The 18480-nt window shown below is 40.0% G+C and overlaps 2 protein-coding genes and 1 pseudogene across 3 annotated transcripts; 2 read left to right on the top strand and 1 right to left on the bottom strand.

The window, feature by feature from the left end:
• Positions 1–236: 236 nt before the first annotated feature.
• LOC146708995 (uncharacterized) lies at positions 237–2472 on the top strand (annotated as a pseudogene).
• Positions 2473–5703: 3231 nt separating this feature from the next.
• LOC146708994 (cadherin-like protein 26) lies at positions 5704–13541 on the top strand. 2 transcript variants are annotated; one of them, XM_085455943.1, is made up of 21 exons: positions 5704–5765; positions 6180–6302; positions 6659–6808; positions 7212–7365; positions 8100–8263; positions 8623–8754; positions 9777–9959; positions 10112–10428; positions 10513–10655; positions 10726–10950; positions 11052–11273; positions 11371–11492; positions 11573–11677; positions 11830–11916; positions 12002–12049; positions 12128–12211; positions 12359–12562; positions 12669–12740; positions 12821–12868; positions 12949–13035; positions 13122–13541. In XM_085455943.1, exons 1-21 carry the CDS (start codon positions 5745–5747, stop codon positions 13341–13343), a joined length of 2913 nt encoding a protein of 970 aa, XP_085312069.1. In that variant the 5' UTR covers positions 5704–5744; the 3' UTR covers positions 13344–13541. The 2 variants fall into 2 exon arrangements, with proteins under 2 accessions (XP_085312069.1, XP_085312068.1); XM_085455942.1 differs by having other exon boundaries at positions 11573–11737.
• Positions 13542–13798: 257 nt separating this feature from the next.
• LOC146708993 (protein LSM14 homolog B-B-like) lies at positions 13799–16162 on the bottom strand. Its single transcript, XM_085455946.1, has 8 exons — positions 15846–16162; positions 15558–15721; positions 15318–15447; positions 15013–15195; positions 14829–14906; positions 14394–14531; positions 14189–14312; positions 13799–14101 (listed from the first exon to the last, which is right to left on the bottom strand). The coding sequence occupies exons 1-8, from the start codon at positions 15967–15969 to the stop codon at positions 13945–13947; spliced, it is 1098 nt and encodes a 365-aa protein (XP_085312072.1). The 5' UTR covers positions 15970–16162; the 3' UTR covers positions 13799–13944.
• Positions 16163–18480: the final 2318 nt, after the last annotated feature.

Below are 18480 nucleotides of genomic sequence, written 5' to 3'. Positions count from 1 at the left end.
GAAATTATTTGGGGGGTTTTGTTAATGGAATTTGCTAAAAGGAAAATATGCTCATCAATATTTTGATGCTTATTTTTTGCAAGTGGTTCATTTTCATTACAGTCAAAGGATTTCTTAATCAAATCAATTAAAACAATCAGGCCCTACCTTGACTGTTTGCCTACATAGCTTTTAGAACAGAGTTTAGTGTGGAAGAAGTGGTGGTAACCAGGTCTCATGGGCTCAAGCATGGTGAAATGCAGCAGTGTGAGAAAAAGACAGAGGAAGGTGAGATTAATGTGGTCAAAAAATACATGGAGGGATACAATAAGGAATAGGGGCAAGTGAAGGATTCCAGCAAAATTAATCAATACTTTGACAATCAGACATCGCTAATAGTGAACTGTCACATGCTGAAGTGCAGTGAAACTAAGAAGTGGTAACCCAACAACAGAACAGAAAACCTCACCTACACCCTACACAGCTCACTTTGTAGCTCAATGTCTCCCCCTTCTGGCTATCAACTTTTGATCACTGGGCACCTGAATAATGGATCTCTCTCTTTTTTATTTCTTTTTCCTTGTTCTTTTTTTTTTGCCTGTCCCGTTTGGTTCTTTTGCCATCAGAATTATTGTCTAAAGGCGAAGAAAGATGCCCAACGGATTTACTTTACCAAATGGACCATCCAGCCTTGCCTTGAATACTGGATCTCAAGCTAAAGATTATATGACATTAGATGATCTCACTACCCACAACCTGCACCTTCATAGTGGAAAAAATAATCTGTAAACTCCACCCTGACGTGGTCCTTGCTTGCCTTTTACCTCCAAAACTCAAGTGATGTTGTGAAAACTTCAGCATAGCTGGTATCTGAGTTCCTCTTCGTCTCTTTTGACTGTCAGCGCAGTCTCTTCATTTTTGCCTTACAAGCATAAAGAAATGAATTATATGTTGTGTGTGTACTAATTTTTTAGCTTTAATCCCGCAAGAAGTCCAAGATGAATCTCTTAGTGGAGAATAAATGAAAAATTTAAATAACACATTGACTGCTTTATTTTTCTTTAATTGTTTTAAGTATTTTTTTTGTCTCCATATAAAAGATATCAAAATCTGAGCATACAACTTAAAAGTAAAAAGAATCTATATGTATTCTGCAGTCTATGATGCTTAAGGGACATCACTGCATCATTTAAACATCTTTTGAATGAAAACATCAGCATGTCAACACAAATCTGAAGAGACACTGCAACCATATGAAAGAAGACGACTATTTAGTGAAATTTCTACTCCTGAGGATTAACTGCTGTGTAATTTATATTATTACCATCCAAGAACTAAAGTAAGCTGAAATTTCAGTTTTTTCTCAAACAAACTATTAGAATTTCTGAGAGATTTTTTGAGAAACTGAGTACGTCCACATGTACACGGGTATTTTTCAAAATGCAGCTTTTTCTATGCATTTGGGCCTTTCGTCCACACGTAAACTGCATTTTGGGTCACTGAAAGGTGACATTTTTAAAAACTCTTGCCAGGGTGGAGATTTTTGAAAACTACATTTTTGCGTTTAGGTGTGGACGAGATTTACTCAGGCAACGTCTGAGTATGTGTGTGCCGTTTTTGACATCACGCTGTGGTCACGTTATTGTTTACATGAGATAAATTTCTACAATGGCGGATATAGACAAAATACGGTTGCTGTTATTCTTAGTATCTGCAGTTTTTACACGCTTACATATACACACACAGTTTATGTCCCTCCATTTAGAAAGACAGAGGCATCAGAGTGAACATGGGATGTAGCTTCTCCATTCAACACAGACGCTCTCACAACCCAAATCCTGACGTCGGTTTTGAATAAAAAGAATTGTTTTAATTAGTTTTATTTATGCTGTATGCATTTTGTCCATTCCAAAGTTGTGAGTCTACACCAGCCAAAATGCTGTTGTTGTTGTTGTCATTGAAAATGATGATTCTGATGAGGCATTTGAAGACTGTGTGGATGTTCACCAGTACATCCCAGAAGAGGACCCTCGGCCAGGTGTATCCAGGAGGAGGTTTAGAGAGATGGATGAAGAACAAAAGAATCAGATGGTGCGAGGAGTTTTCTGATGATGACTCTGACTTCATTTCTGACTGTGACACTGATAGCGAGGGTTGTTCTCATGTTGGTAATATTGCTGATGAGGACATCAATCAGCAGGTAATAAAAGAAGAACCACTGCCTGGTGGATCCACGAAAAAGCCCAGAGAGTGTAGATGAAGAAGAGAACAGCAAAACACTCAGGCTTGCAAACTCTGATTCAGGGACAAGCTCAACTGTGCATGCTCACTCTGAGACCAGTCGTGATGAACATTTTTGGGGATGAACTTGAAGAGCTTGACAACCATGAAACTGGAGGCTCGAGGAAGTGGTCCCGAGAGGATTTTGAGGCAGAAGAGGAATACTTGCGTTTGCAAATTTCTGAGTCCACCAGCACAAGTGCTGACAACTAACACTATTTCGACACGTTTTTTCAGTATCCTTTTAGTAGGCTGATGGCCAACTCATGTGAACCCGAATCCTCCCTTAGTTATGCTGCAAGGCGTAGACTCCTGAGGGATTCCCGTGATGCATCACGTTTTTCGTTTTCATCCACCTTTCTCACTCGAAATGTGTTAACAGACCTCCCTGTATTGAATAATACTTGTGATTAATCTCTGTCTCTCTTCCACAGCATGTCTTTTACCCTGTCTTCCTTCTCTCACCCCAAACGGTTGCAGCAGATGCCCGCCCCTCCCTGACCGTGGTACTGCTGGAGGTTTCTTCCTGTTAAAAATGAGTTTTTCCTTCCCACTGTCGCCAAAGTGCTTGCTCATAGGGGGTCATTTGATTGTTGGGTCTTTCTTTGTAAATATTATTGTAGGCTCTACCTTAGAATATAACGCCTTGAGGTGACTTTTGTTGTGATTTGGCGCTGTATAAATAAAATTGAATTGAACAGAAAATTGAATAGATGTTACTGTGAAGAGATATTCCCTCCATAGAAGGCTTAGACCCAAATGCAAATTCAAAGCACATGGTTAAACTATTTATAAGACTTTATTTAAGGAGAAGGAATAGAGAATGTGGCTAGAGATGGAGTGTCAGCAGAGAGCAGGTACCAGAGGAAAAGCTATGGAGAGACTGATCACCTGGGTCGTGATGGGAACGATCCAAAGGGAATTCTGCAACAGAGGAGAAGAAGTTGCTGGACGAATATGTTGTCAGAGGAGATCTAAACACAGGGAAAACAAGGTTAAACATGGGGAAGCCAGAATTGGAGCAGAGGTGGAGCCTAGTTACCACTGTAGATAGCAGAACATACTGGCGAGGAGTAGCAGACAGCGCTGGTTTAAAAAGCCCTCCTGCTGATTGTTTGCAGATGAGGCCCAGGTGAGACGCTGGAAACTCCACCTCTGAAGGTGGACACAGAATCCCGATACCAAGTGGAAAACCCCCTCAGACACTCTATGGAGCATGACAGAAGGATGAGAAAGCATTCATTGCCCACTCATCCATCAGTCAGTGTAATCCTTAAAAGTTTATTCACATGTAAATATATTACATTTTTAAATAAAGATCATTGAAGAATATGGAAAAAAATCAAGTGTTTTTAATGACACTGCATTTCATTCATGTGTCTCTAGTGGTGTTGTAGAAGTGTTTGTCTGTCGGGCTGCACCACCAAAACACCACAGTATAATAGAGAGCACTGCCCACCACAGTGTGATAAAATATATGCAGCATCTCATCACACATGCCAAAATGCTTATCACATTTGTCTTAATAACCACAGTGTGACCCATGGTAGGTACCTACTTCAATAGGACAGAGCTGTAGCCATACAGTCAGTTAAAATGGGTTTAATGTTAACACAAAATAAAAGTAAACATGTAATAGTAGCACCTAAAACTACGGAAGAGGATTAGGGCCACTGGGGGAAAAAAGGAAAGAATTCTGACTTTAATCTCAGAATTCTGACTTTTTTCTCAGAATTCTGAAAAAAGTCAGAATTCTGAGATTAAAATCAGAATTCTGAGAAAAAAGTCAGAATTATGAGAAAAAAGTCAGAATTATGAGAAAAAAGTCAGAATTCTGACTTTTTTTCTCAGAATTCTGAGAAAAAAGTCAGAATTCTGAGAAAAAAGTCAGAATTCTGAGGAAAAAAGTCAGAATTGTTTTGTGTTTTTTTCCAGTGGCCCTAATCCTCTTCCGTATAAAACAATTAAAAGCTTTACTTCATTAAATACGGTTAAAACTTTAAAATTGTATGATTGTACGTGGGGGACAGGATAAGCGCTGTGGGGAACCTGTTAAACACAAATCAACATATGACACACATTTAAAAGGGACGGCAACTCACCCTGAACCCCAACCGGACAAAACACTATAAAAAATAAAATATTCAGTGCCGTCTCCACTCAAGCTCACCACGGTGCATGCAAAAATCGGAAAGAAAAAACGATTAGTTTTCCATGCAGCGCCTTCACTGTCTGCAACAATATATATATAAAAAGGGTAAACCACTCTAAAATACAATAAATACATGAGGTGCCTACTGAGACAGTAAAATAAAACACATAAACAAAACAACAATATCGACAGCCGTCAAAATAAGCTTCAGCTCTTCCCTGTCAAAGTACATCAGTCTAAAACAAATTAAAATACATTGATGTATCGGGACCTCAGCCCGGCAGCCAGAAATCCACCCAGGCAAAGCAGCTTGGCACAAGTTCAAGTCCACACCCTAAGTATTGGCCTGTGGTGGTGGAGTTCACTACACATTTCTCCACAGGAGTAACTGTGGAAGGCTAGAAGTCTGTAGAGCTCCGGAACCCACATGACTACCAGTTGTCAGGTTTAATAAAAATTTCCACTGTTAGTCATGGATTGGCCTCCCTACAGCCCAGCATTATTGAAGGAGTGCGGCATCATCTTGACAGAGAGAAAAACAACATTGAAAGAAGAGCTTTGAATAATCTTCAAGAAGCCTGGAGAACTATTCCTGAGGACTAGTAAAAAAAAAAAATTACAAGAAATCTTAACTAGACTCTGTTGAAAAATAAAAGTGGTCATAACAAATATTGACTTTCAAGCTGTTTAGCATTGTACAAACTCTTTTGTTTTTGCTTTTTGTCGAGGATCGCTAATTGGCAGGAAGGAGATGGACCCAAAATGCATGCACAGTTTAAACAAGACTTAATCTCAAAAAGCAGCTTTAATGATGAGCTCTTACAAAATAACTGCAGGTTACAAACAAAGAATCCAACACAATGAAACTTCTACAAAACACACAGAACAAGGAGAAGCACAGACATGAGGGAGCATGGGACAACGGACAAGTGGAAAATGAGACAAAAACACACCATATAACAAGGGAAGAGGACACAGGTGGGAGGACGGCTAAACACAGACCATGAGAGTAGGAAGGTAGAACTAAATACAAAGCACACATAACAAACCTATCGTCAAACTAAAGCAGTCAAGGAACTAAAGGCACAAAACACGGCTTCTATTCGTTAGACTGAGTTTGTCCTATTTTGATTTCCAGCTGTCAGTCACAGCTGGTTCCATGGAAAGGCAGGTAAACAGACACACACGCAAACATAGAAACACGCGTGCGCGCACACACGCGCGTACAAAAACAGGATTTTACGGTTGCATATGTGGGTGTGGAAAGAAGGCTGGGCTTGCTGACTGAAGTCAGTCCTTACTCACTCTGAGCTGACTGCAGTGAACAAAGGTCATGCGCTACTTCTTTTTATTGGTACGTAGCAATTACTTTTGTATTCCTTTGACTTTTCCTTTGTCAGACATGCTAATTGTGTGCGCAAATACTGCGTGCCCTAATGGATCTCTTCATCTGTCGTATCACATGGCTACGAAAGGCAAAATTCTTGAAAACGTTTTCTGAAATTGCCTAAAATGGAGTTAATGTTTTGTTTTCAGCGATACAAATCTGGGACTTCCTTTTGAACAGGTTCATTTCTCTTATCACGCTATACTCGGAAAGCCTTTGCATATCTGCAGAAATGCGTGTGTGCGCACCTTATCAAAACTGGTTTACCAACTATGCATCAGTGAGCTTTTAAGAAGTTCATTACCCCAGACGCATAAATTATAACTTCACCGTAAGCCCATCCCCTAACATTCCTGCTTTGACTGACTGTTTGCCCTCCAGGTTTATTGTTTATCAGGTGCTAGAAGCTCAGAGCTGCTGAGCCGTCACAGGAGGGAATGGACTACTGACTCGTTTGAGCTTGAGGAGGGTTATCCAGGGCCATTCCCATATGAGTTGGGCAAGGTGAGAAATTTAACCGGAAAGTGTCCATTTCCAAATTTCATAAACTGAAAGACTTTAAAATGACAGAAAAAAACAAACTTTTATGTATAGGTTTTTACGTTTCAAATGTACTTTTTGTGGAATATAAATGCACAGTGAATTTAATTTTAAGGTGAACTTTTTTAATGTAGCTACCAAAAAACTAATACTAATAATGCAAAAATAATCAGTTAATTGATTAAAGCTGATTTAACACCTGCATTCCTTTGATACTTGCACGTTTCTTTATTTAACCATGCCCAGGTTCATAGCAATAAAATCATTTAAAATCACAAAACGGACGTTTACGTATGCAAACATTTGCTGTTGTGTTGTAGGTGAATATTGATAGGCAAAATCGACTAACCTTCCAACTCTATGGAGAAGGGGTGGATGAGGTGCCGATGGGAGTCATCTCCATTGACAAAGAGTCTGGCATGTTGTACGTCCACAAGGCTGTGGACTATGAGGAGTGGCAAAAACTTGAGGTTAGAATCAACACTCGCTAAACGCCAACATGTAGTGATCCCACAGTCTTTCTGTTCATGTACAAATTATTCATAGTGACAGTGAACACCTGTTATTGTGGAGTAGTTACTATTAATGAGAGTGCATATTAAGCATGCTCATGCTTTTTGTCAACCAACAGTTTTTACACTTTACGTTTCTGTCAGCATATTGTCAGAAGCTTTACCTGATTTCATACTAGAAATGTCAAATTTTGTTACTTTGGTTGCATAAAAAAGGCTGAAAAAAAATCTTTAAAAATTATTTTAACTTCTTGTCACAGAACTTTACCACTTAATGATAATCTTTCCATGTCATAGATCACAATATTTACTATTTATTTTCTATTATAACTAAGTCTTCATGGTATCATTTGATGTCTAGCTAATATGTGAGGCCAGAAAGATGGACGTGTCAACTGACACCAGACAGGTTACCAGGTTACGACTTGAGATTTTCATAAAGGACATCAATGACAACCCACCACGCTTTGAGAATACTCTGTATGAGACTACTGTTGATCAGGAAAACACACAAGGTAAAAAAAAATAATAATAATAATATATATGTACATATAATTATTTGATCCCCGCTAGTTCTGTAAGTTGGCTCACTTACAAATGAATACATTTTTTTTATCATAGTTTCATTTTAATGGTGAGAGACAGAATGGCACGTCGTTTTTTTACTGCTTCCATTGCTGAACAATTGCATCACCACTTGTTACCATCTCAACAAGGTGTCGGGGACATGAATGGGCTTGTAGTCCATTCCAGCCCACCTCCATGGGGCAAGAGTGGACTACAAGCCCATTCTTGTCTCGATATCCTTTGACAGCTCTTTGGTCTTGCCTGTGGTGGTGGAGAAGTTGGAATGAAAGAAAATGACTCTGAGGATAGGTGTACTTCATATACATAGCAGGCTGAGATTAGGAGGATCTGTAATTGATTGATTGATTGGAATCTGTGTGCCTACAACTTTTAATGTGATGTGTTTTTTCTGGATTTTTGGTAGATATTCTGTCTCTTTCCACTAAAATAAAACTACATTAGAAATGAAAAGAGGCTCTTCATTTCTAATGTAGTGAGCAAAGTTAAATTAGCAGCAGGGGATCAAATAATTATTTCCCCCACTGTGTCTGTGTGAGTCATGTCTGTGTGTTTATCTATCTAGCCCTGTGTGTGTGTGTGTCTGTGTGTGTGTGCTTCTTCCTTTGAATTGAATTAAACACTGAGTATTACATATGCTCCTTAACTGTTTATTTCCCGACAGGCTCCAATCTTTTGAAAGTGCACGCTACTGACATAGACGAGAGCGGAACACTAAACTCAACCTTCCACTATGAAATCAAATCTGTGTCTCCAATTGTTAGAGACACTGAAGTCTTCGTTGATGAGTCTGGATACATTTCATTCAAAGGATGTTTAAATCATGAGGTAAGAGACTCTTTTGTTGATATGTCAGGAGCACGAAACATTTTAAAGATGAGTAAGGAGAACGATTTGGCTAGTTCTTTACTTGAGTAAGTAAAACTTACGGAGCTATTTATGCAGATGCGCATGCTCACTTTGAGCAGCAACAGATTCTTTGCAAATATCACAAAGGTTACAAATGTTTCCTTATTATAAAAAAAACCCATTCGTGTAATACAAAAAAACACCCGTAAGCTTTGTGCATAATGGTCTAACTACTGTAGGAGCCACTGTCTAGGATACACTATGATCTATGTATCCTATGAATACATTGTTATGCTATTAGCCTATTAATGTAAAACTCTCCATTTGCTTTTGTTAAGGTGGCTGAGAAGTTTACATTAACGGTGGAGGCCAAAGACCACGGTGAAGTAGTCAGCCTGTCCAGTTCAACCACTGTTGTAATTCATGTACGGGATGGCAACAACCACCTTCCAGTCATCAGCGGTCAAACGGTAGGCAATCAGTTGGTGTTGCAAACTCCAAACAGCACCAGTTTCAGGAGTTTCACACCTGTAACCTGATACCTATGTGTAGTGTATACAGAATAGAAGGCAAGACACCCTGGTGGTTCGTCAAACATAAATATAAACTCATATTTATACTGCATTCACAATGAGTTTACGTTTTAAAGGTGCAGTCAGTAATTTTTTATGTTTTATAATAGAAAAAAATGATATTATTCTCATTAATATATAGATTATTGTCTATTTATGCCAAATTAATACTTTCTCATAAACTCATATTTAATCCATTAAAATGCATAGAAGCAGATTTGCTTATTGTGAAAGCTGTGAAAGCTCACTCAGTTTCCCTCTAATAAACAGTTTGAGTGCATTTTCACATCATATGAGACTTTATTCACTAAGTGTCAGAGTACAAGTTACATTCACTTTAAAGAAAGTTTCACTAACGCTGCTAACAGTAGCTAATGAATGCTAATAGCATCACTTAGCGACAGAAAACACCAGCGTATCTGAACATTTCACCTCAGCCTGGCTGTCATTGGACAGAAGAGAGCTTCTCTTCTCACTAACTCATATGGAACTCTTACCCAACATCGACATCTAAGCTAAACTGTGAACTCACAGCCTTCCACAGATATGGAAAAACTCTGGGGTGTATTCAGATCTGCTCCAAAGGGAAGGAGAAAGTTGCTGGACTAAATTTAATGATTATGGACTTGAATTGGGAAGGATAATAAAACAGAACTTAAGTGACTGCAATCTACTAACATCAAGCAATCACAGTTTTACACAGTATTACTTTAATAAAATTGTGTAGTTGGTTTGCTCCATACTTTACATAACCACCAAATCATTATTTTATAAAATCATATCTGCTTGTGAATAGACCACACTGACTCTATAATTGCATAAATTATAACAGACACATAAGAAAAAATGTATACTTAAAATTGTGTATTAGCAATGGGAAATTCTTCTACAGGTTTATACACTCTGTATTCAAACTACAGGGCGCTGGTAAAGTGAAGGAGCTTGAGACTGGGGTCTCTCCTCTGAGGCTGCACGTGACAGACAAAGACACCCCCCACACCTCTGCATGGAGAGCCAGGTACACCATACATGGTGACGAGAGAGAGAACTTCAAGATACTAACAGACTTAGAGACTAATGATGGGATCCTGACAGTAGTTGAAGTAAGTGGTGTTTGACTGCATGCTATACATTACAATGACACCCACAGCTTTTTAAAAAATTTATTATCCTCTTATATAATGATGCTGACAATATTTTTTGAATTTCACAAATTTTTTTTTACTGATTTTGCAACTCTGTTGTATAATTTCAGCCTTTAGACTTTGAGAATGGGGCGCAGAGGGAGCTGCTGATCTCAGTGGAAAACGAGGCACCGTATTACTCCTGTGAAGTAAAAGAGAGGACGCCCTCAGGCCTCTGGAAAGTTGACACCATTAAAGGCCATGATCCCTCTGGTGCAGCTGAACCTCAGTCTGTGAAAGTCACCATTGATGTGGAGGATACCAATGACCCTCCTAAATTCAGCATGACGGTCAAAGAGGTCGTGGTGATGGAGAACGTACCCGCTGGAACCTGGGTGGATAAAGTGACAGCTGTGGATCTTGACTCCAGTTATTCCAAAGAGTTTGTGTAAGCGATTTATTTGATTAAACATCTCTGAACGTTGATCTGAAGCTGTTCAGTTCTGTCTAAGTGCACTGAATCTGTCCACAGGTACAAGGTAGGAAATGATCCTGCTGGCTGGGTGACGGTGGATCCCCTCACAGGAAACATCACAATGATAAAGACGCCCGACAGAGAATCTCCACACGTTGTTAACGGCACCTACACCATCTTAGTGTATGCAGTTGACAAAGGTAAACACACACTCTGACTTTTAAAACACAAACAGCTTTTTTTGTACTACATTTCTTGCATCTTGGACAGGTATACCACCAATGACAGGAACAGCTACACTACATATCCATGTGTGGGACCAGAATGACAATGTGCCACAGCTAACAGTGGACAGCCTGGATGTGTGTGTGTCTGATGCCCCCACAACCACCAACATCGAGGCCTTTGACCCAGATGAAGCCCCTTATGGAGGGCCTTTCACTTTTGAACTGTTGGGAAATGTTGAAGGAAAATGGAGACTGAATCCTGGTTATGGTAGAAACATCCTTCATGTATTTAGTGACATATTACAGAAAAACAAGCACAAAAGCCAGAACTCCTAAAGTATCCTATCATTTTGTGATCTTTTCTTCAAGGTTACACAGCTGGTCTGGTGAAGGAGCCCGGTGTGTACCCTGGTCAACACACAATTCATCTAAAGATCTCCGACATGCAGGGAGCATTTAAAGTTTACAACCTCAGTGTGACTGCATGTGGCTGCACTTTGACACCAAACTGTCGAACTCGCCAGAAATCTGAAATAAACATTGGCCCTTATGCTTTATGCATAATAATTTGTTCACTCTTACTTCTTCTGTGTAAGAAACACACCGTTTACTTTAGTGTAGGAGAACTGTGATATGTGTGCTAACATCTCTAAGAACCCAGTATAAGTTTTATTTTACTCTTTGACAGTTCTGCTGCTGCTGGCTCTCAGCATCTCGTCCAAAAGAGAGTTTATCACTATGGAGCCTGAAGATTGTTCAGGAGGAATCCTCCTCCAATCAAACACTGAGGCACCAGGAGACAACTGCGAGGTCACTGTTTAGAAACATTTGCATCCATGCCAATGACCCATTTTAAGGGAAATATCATTAAACCATTTCTCTTTCTTTAGATTCCTGTCACTATTATGGAAGAACCAGTTTGTATGGAGCAATATAATCAATCTAATTTCCATATTCCACTGAATGGGATGAGAAATGGGAGATATTCAGCAAGGGTGGGTATGAATGAAGTTCAGACTTTTGGCAGTTTTCGGAGTTTACGCTCACAAGCTAGGGTAGGTCATTCTTCCATGGAGCATGTACTTTTGTAAAAGCATCTCAGAATCCTCTATAGATCACCTCCTGCTCTTGTCATCCTTTTGAACAGGATTTTACACAGAGGTCCATCCACCCACGCTTTGGGGATTTCAGAAGAGAAAGCCAATACAGCCAATACAGCTACACTGGGAACCAGGTTGTACACACCCACAGAAGATTGAGGATGACTTACAAATGGATCTTAAAATAATAACTATATATTTTTGTTCTTTAAATCTCAGTCAAACTGGAATTCTCCAATAACCACTGGCTTTGACAGCAGCCATCAGGTAGAACACCAGAGATTTGTGTTTGTAATCTTTCACTTTGAAATCAGAGATAAAGAAATGTGAACCTTTTGTGTGCAGTTTGAAGACATGAGCAATATGAACGTCCTCCAAACACAAACCGTGAGCTGTGCTACGGAGTCTAATGACATGCAGGTTCATCAGGTTGGTAGTCTCTTAAGTATGTCACATCTCCTATGCTGCATTATTTAAAAAAAAATTAATAAAAATGTATGAGCATGTACCATTAAAAAACAAATCACTTCAGGCATATTTGTATTTGCTTTTGACATGTTCCGCTTTTTACAAAAGCTAACCTCTCTGCGGGAGAAAGAAGGGGACTTGCTAGACGATGAGCTTCACATCTATTCAGAGCTAGACTCAGACACCATCCCAGAGCTGGAGGCAATCAGTATTTCTGAAGAGGGCTCATTTCAGGACACACTGGAAGATCTGGGTCCAAAGTTTCACCAACTGGCTTCTATATGCATGACAGCCAAGGACTCACAACCTAAGGTAGGTCATTCTTCCATGGAGCATGCACTTTTGTAAATGCATCCCTCAAAGTGTGAACAGATTCCTCTATAGAGCACCTCCTGGTCTTGTCACCCTTTCCCAACAGGAAATCCACTCACCATGTGAGAATTTAAGAAGAGAAAGCCTGTCCTACCAACACAGCTACCCTCAGAACCAGGTTGTACACACCCATAGAAGATCAAGGATGTCTTACAAATGGATCTTAAAATATTAAATGGTTTCTTTTTCAAATTTCAGTCAGACGGGAATTCTCCAATAACCACTGGCTATGACAGCAGCCATCAGGTAGAACACCAGAGATTTGTGTTTGTAATCTTTTACTTTGAAATCAGAGATGAAGAAATGTGTGAACTTTCTTTATGCAGTTTGATGATATGGGCAACATGAACGTCCTCCAATCACAAAACATGAGCTGTGCCACGGAGTCCATTGAACTCATGCCAGTTCGTCAGGTTGGTAGTCTTTAGTCCATTATGCTGCATTATTTAAAAATAAAAATAATCACTGCTGGCACATTTGCATGTGCCACCTTTTACAGAAGACAACCTCACTCCCAGAGAAAAAAGGGGACTTCGACAGAGACCTTCACATCGACGCACAGGAGGGGGACTCCGATGCCATCTCAGAGCTGAATAGGATCAGTATTTCTGAAGGTGGTTCATATCAGGACACACTGGAAGATCTGGGCCCAAAGTGCCACCAACTCACTTCTATTTGCAGCCCAACACAACGACAGGACTCAAGATATTACGACATGTAGTAAACATTTCTGCTCCAAGTGTGAGGAAGAACATTCAATTCCTATATTCTATTAGGAGGAGAGACTAAAGGGTTTGTGGCAACAACTTCTGCAGGAGAAATGCTACAAGAGAGCCATATTGTTAATCACATATTTATTACTGTGCCACATGCGTCTTCAGTTTTTATATCAAACTGGGGAAAGAAAAAAGAAAACAAACCCAAAACAAGCAAAAGCCAAAACAAACCACAAAAGTACAGTTGTCCATTTTGACAAACCTGTCTTCAGAACCCATTTGGATTACATTTGAACAGCCAAGTATGTGTAACTTTATACAAACACAAAAAAAAAAAAAAAAGACAAATTCCACATCGCATGTTTCAAACTAAGTAACAATATTGCTTTTTTTTTTTTTTTTTTTTAAGTGCACAGTTGCTGGATTAAAAGAAACTGCTCTCCCATTTCATGTAAGGATCCAAAATACAAATTTGCATTTGGGATAAACAAAAAACAAAACAAAAATCTTCACCGAGTGCTGTTGCAGAGGTTTGAACTCAAGGAGGTTCCTCTTAAACAAGTCAAAAACTACAGTATGTACAACAGTTTAACAAAAGGAAATCCTTCACACTCTGCCACTACCAACTTTTGGAAGCGCTCGCTGCTCAGTGGCGTTCAGCCCTCTGCGTCCACGCCCCCTGAATCCTCTGCCTCTCAGGAAGCGACCAGGAACTCCAAATGTTTCTATGTTCAACTTTTTCTCCTCAGCCCAGGTGGTCCTCCTAAAACGCACAGTTTTTTGTAGGGTGGGAGTAAGTATATTACAGAGCTTCACAAAACAAATATTACAAATAAACTGTTTAGGTCACCTGGGCTTGAGGTCTGATGAGACGTTATCAAAGAAACACTTGGCTTTGTCATAGTACTTATCTCTGAGAGGCTCCTCCTCCTGTTCAGGAGGGCTATCCTGGGTCTCCCAAGACTCCTTATCAACTGCAAAATACATGTATATACTCAGCTCAGTTTCTGTCACCTCAAATAAAACTGAATTGATTGGTGATCTTTAAAACATACCAACATTTTGCTTCGTAAGATCTTTAAACTGAGCATTTGCACTTTCAAAATCAAAATCTGACTCAAATGCCAAAGTTGAAGCCTTTGTGTTTTTCACTATTAGTTGGCCTCTGCTTCTGTTCCTGGACCTGCGGCTGCCTGCAAATAAGCATTTAGAGGGGAAGGGGAAATTTAAAAAACACACACACACACACACACACACACACACACACACACACACACACACACACACACACACACACACGTTAAAACTGGTTCTCAAACCAGTTCATCTAGTATGAGACATTTCATTTTGTAATTTAATGCTTCCAGGCAGATGGGCAAAATTTGGTTTTATAAATATAATTGCAGTTAATTTTCATGCAGAAAGAGTCAAGCAAACCTACTGCCATTCAGGAATTAGCAGCTCACAATGCACATTTTAAATGTAGATACCTTGTCTCTGCCTTAGTTTCTGGTTTCCTGTATTTTGGCCTTCAGCTGAGGCAGCACTTGGCTGAGATGGTGCCTGTCCTAAAATGATATATGATAATCTTTCTTTTTATCATGGTGGACTTAAAAGCAGTGCAATGAAGTCAACTGATGTTAAAGTAAATGTTCACTGTTAAAGTCCACTTACTGGTGGGTATATTCTCTTTTTGAACCTGGGCACCAGCCTGTCCAGACCGCTGAACTGGACGCACCAGCGGTTTGTTCTGTGGCTGGGTTGTAGTCTTTCCCTTTTTCTGTGCAGCACTGACCAAAGGCATGGTCTGGACAGCCTGTTCAACCATAGGGGCTCTTCTGGCTTGGCCTGAGAGTCCTAGAATTGAGAGGGCACAAAGAAGCCTAGTGGTGCAAGACCATTTTCCATGCTGGAAACCCAGATTTACACAAACATAAATATATAACAAATCCTCTGTTATATTGAGAAGAACTCTGTACCTAGTCCCAGTGCTGCACTGTACTGCTGGTTGAGTAGAGAGCTAGCAGCCAGCTGATTGTAGGTGGGCATCATGTCTCTGTAAGGACTCCAGCGTGGGTGATACATTGCAGAGGAGCTGCCAATTGATGACTGATCCCACAACAATAAAGACAAAAATGAACTTTTGCAAAACTTTCTATCAATTTCAAATAAATCTACAGTGAGGAAAAAATTAAGTTGAATCTCCTTCACCTACTCACCTGAACAATAGCAGGGTCCCGAGGAAGTCCATGGTGTGGTTTTGGTGGCTCAGACACAGTAATATCTTTTATGTCACTGCCCCTGAAGATTATGAATTCATAAACTTCATCTTTGGGTGGCACTGGTCTAACTGTGTGCCGGTCTTCAGTGCCGTAAGATTTAACTGGGAAAATATATGTTGAAGTGACATAAAGCAAGTCAGCTGTTTTTTAAACTGCAGCAAATTTTGTTTAAGACTTAACTGAGAAACACAGCCTCGAGCCACATCTTGTAAAGCATCAACCTACCTTTTGCCAAAGCAACTGTGGACCTGTCTGTGTCCACAGAAGACAAAATGCCCTCATAACGAATCTGTGCCTTGGATATTAAACTTATTTTACTGCCAATGTAAGGAGTTCCTCCGGCACTCATGCTTGCAGTAAAAATATGCTTTCAGCTCAAACTTCACCTACAGAGTGAGAAGCCACGCCACACACACCTTAACTAATCCACAGTGTGCATGATGGAAAGCACCTGTGCACTTTATAAGATTGGCAGGGCTGCACCTCTTTGCGGCTGTGTGTAAAACGGGGGTAGTTTCTTTACTCAGTCGGCATACACCGCTAGTTACAAAAGCAAGAGCGTGGAGTTAAACTAAGTAAAACTGGAAGCGGGCTTACTGGTGTTAAACGCTAAGCCCAAACAGATCTGAGGTGTCCACTAACAAACTCACCAGCAGCTAGTGGTTAAAAATTTGTTTTGCTGTCGTTATGGTATAGGACAGGATCGTTTAACTTCAATAAACATACACATCAGGGGTAGGGGAACTCCAGGCCTTGAGGGCCAGTGTCCTGCAGGTTTTAGCTATCACCCTGGGTCAACAAACCTGAATCAAATGATTAGTTCATTACCAGGCCTCTGGAGAACTTCCAAGACATGCTGATAAGGTAATTTAGCCATTTAAATCAGCTGTGTTGAATCAAGGACACATCTAAAACCTGCAGGACACCGGCCCTTGAGGCCTGGAGTTCCCAACCCCTGATATACATACTAATATATACCAGCTTACTGGCCACTTTGATAGGTACATCTGTTCAACTAATTTCATGGCTGCACCCTAATGAATTTAGGCATGTAAACATGGTCAAAATGACCTACTGATGTTCAAGTGGCTTTGAACGTAGCATGGTTGGTGGTGCTGGAGTGTGGCCTGATCTGGGATTTTCCCTCACAACTATCTCCAGGATTTACAGGGAATGGTCTGCAAAGAGAAAATAGCCAGTTGGTGGCAGTCCTCTGAGAAAAAACAAAAAGGAAGAAACCAAAAAACGCCTTGGTGATCCTAGCGGTCAGAGGTGAATGGCCAGACTGCTTTGAGCTGATGGGATGGCAACAGTAACTCAAATAACCACTCATTGCAATTAGAGTATGCAGAAGAGTGCATGTACAACACACCTCAAACCTTGAAGGGGATGGGCTACAGCAGCAGATGACCACACCGGATGCCACTCCTGTAAACTAAGAACAAAAAACTGAGGCTAGAATACACACACTACAAGTGGACAATGAAAAACTGCGAAAAAAAAACATTGCATGAGGCTCAGTTTCTGCTGCACCATGAATCCATCTAGCCTTGTTGTTTCTGCTGGTGTACTGGTGTGGGGGATATTTTTTGGCACACTTTGGGTCTCTTAGTACAAGTTGAACATGTTTTTTACAGACTACCTGAATATCATTATTTACCATGTCCATTCCCTTATGATCACATACTGAAGGTATAGTCTTCTAATGGTTCCAGCAGGATAAGAAACTGCTTAAAGCTCAAATAATCTCAAACTAGTTTCTTAAACATTACAATGGGTTCATTGGTCTCAGATTGCCTCCACAGTCACCAGATCCCAACCCAATACATGACATCTGGGATGTGCTGGAGTGGGAGCTTCACAGTGTGGATGTGCAGTCTGCAAATCTGCAGTGACTTTGTGATGCTACATCAATATGGGCCCAAAGCCTGAAGAATGTTTCCAGCACCATGTTCAATCTGTGCCACAAAGAATTTGACAACTCTGAAGGTAAAAACAGGGTCGAACCCAGAACAAGCAAGGTGTTCCTAATAATGGTGATTGTATATGACATGTAATTTATCAAACTGAAAAATATATAAATAAAACTTTATAACATTACTCCAGCTGCTTACAAATAATTAAAAATATATATTTTTTTCTTTTGGAGGTCAGAACAAAATTTAAAATAAAACATTTAGACTGTATTAAAATATTAAAAGGAAAAATATTATTTTTTATAAATTATTCTCCCTTTTAAATTTTGGAGCAACTTAAATCCTTAAAAACAACAACAACAAAACAAACAAAAAACCCCACGAAACGTGGAAATAATTATCATGTTTGAGTCATTGTGAGTTTGCTGCCAAAGTTGCTGAATAATTTTTGGAAAGGAAAACGGCTGCACGTCTGGATCTTTATTTCAACACAAAAATGAAAGCAAAACAAACTTTGCTCTTTCGCTGGCATTCATAGCAGTCGGTACGCTTAAAAAAAACAAAAAAAAGAAGTTCTAAATCCCATGACTGGCTGACTGCACTGTACATTTCCTCTCTAAAGCAGGGTGGGGCGCCCTCAAACGCCTCATCACAACAGCAACTTCACTCGGCTATAACACTGCAGCCATCTTGCACAGCGCACCGAGCGCGAATAACCTGTTAAATTCGGTTTGTTAGCTTGTCGCAAACCCAATTATTCTTCTACCAAACGACACATATTGAAATTCTTCAGCCGAATAGTTATCGTGTTAGTGTAAACACATCGCTGACAGTGTAACATTTGACGAAAACAGATTATCTCCGATACGATGTTGTTCCGTCTCGAGCAGCCCCTGGAATGACAGCTGAAGCCATTGGTACCGCCTTTTACACGTGGAGCAGCC

Source organism: Copadichromis virginalis, linkage group LG5 (genome assembly GCF_057382275.1).
Source record: "Copadichromis virginalis isolate Kocher_CV1m ecotype Utaka linkage group LG5, C_Virginalis_male_GT1.1, whole genome shotgun sequence".
NCBI classification, from domain to species: domain Eukaryota; kingdom Metazoa; phylum Chordata; class Actinopteri; order Cichliformes; family Cichlidae; genus Copadichromis; species Copadichromis virginalis.
Note: the sequence above shows the minus strand (reverse complement) of the source record. Positions and strands in the feature narration are given on the sequence as shown.

Excerpts from the sequence above, each read along its gene's own strand:
- LOC146708994 (XM_085455942.1), top strand. The coding sequence starts at position 5,745 with ATGCGCTACTTCTTTTTATTG. Across the intron at positions 10,656-10,725 it reads AGTGTATGCAGTTGACAAAG|GTATACCACCAATGACAGGA; the intron begins GTAAACACACAC and ends CATCTTGGACAG. Across the intron at positions 12,563-12,668 it reads CCAAGGACTCACAACCTAAG|GAAATCCACTCACCATGTGA; the intron begins GTAGGTCATTCT and ends CTTTCCCAACAG.
- LOC146708993 (XM_085455946.1), bottom strand. The coding sequence starts at position 15,969 with ATGAGTGCCGGAGGAACTCCTTACATTGGCAGTAAAATAAGTTTAATA. Across the intron at positions 15,722-15,845 it reads CACAGTTGCTTTGGCAAAAG|TTAAATCTTACGGCACTGAA; the intron begins GTAGGTTGATGC and ends ATATTTTCCCAG. Across the intron at positions 14,907-15,012 it reads AAAAGAGAATATACCCACCA|GACAGGCACCATCTCAGCCA; the intron begins GTAAGTGGACTT and ends ATATCATTTTAG.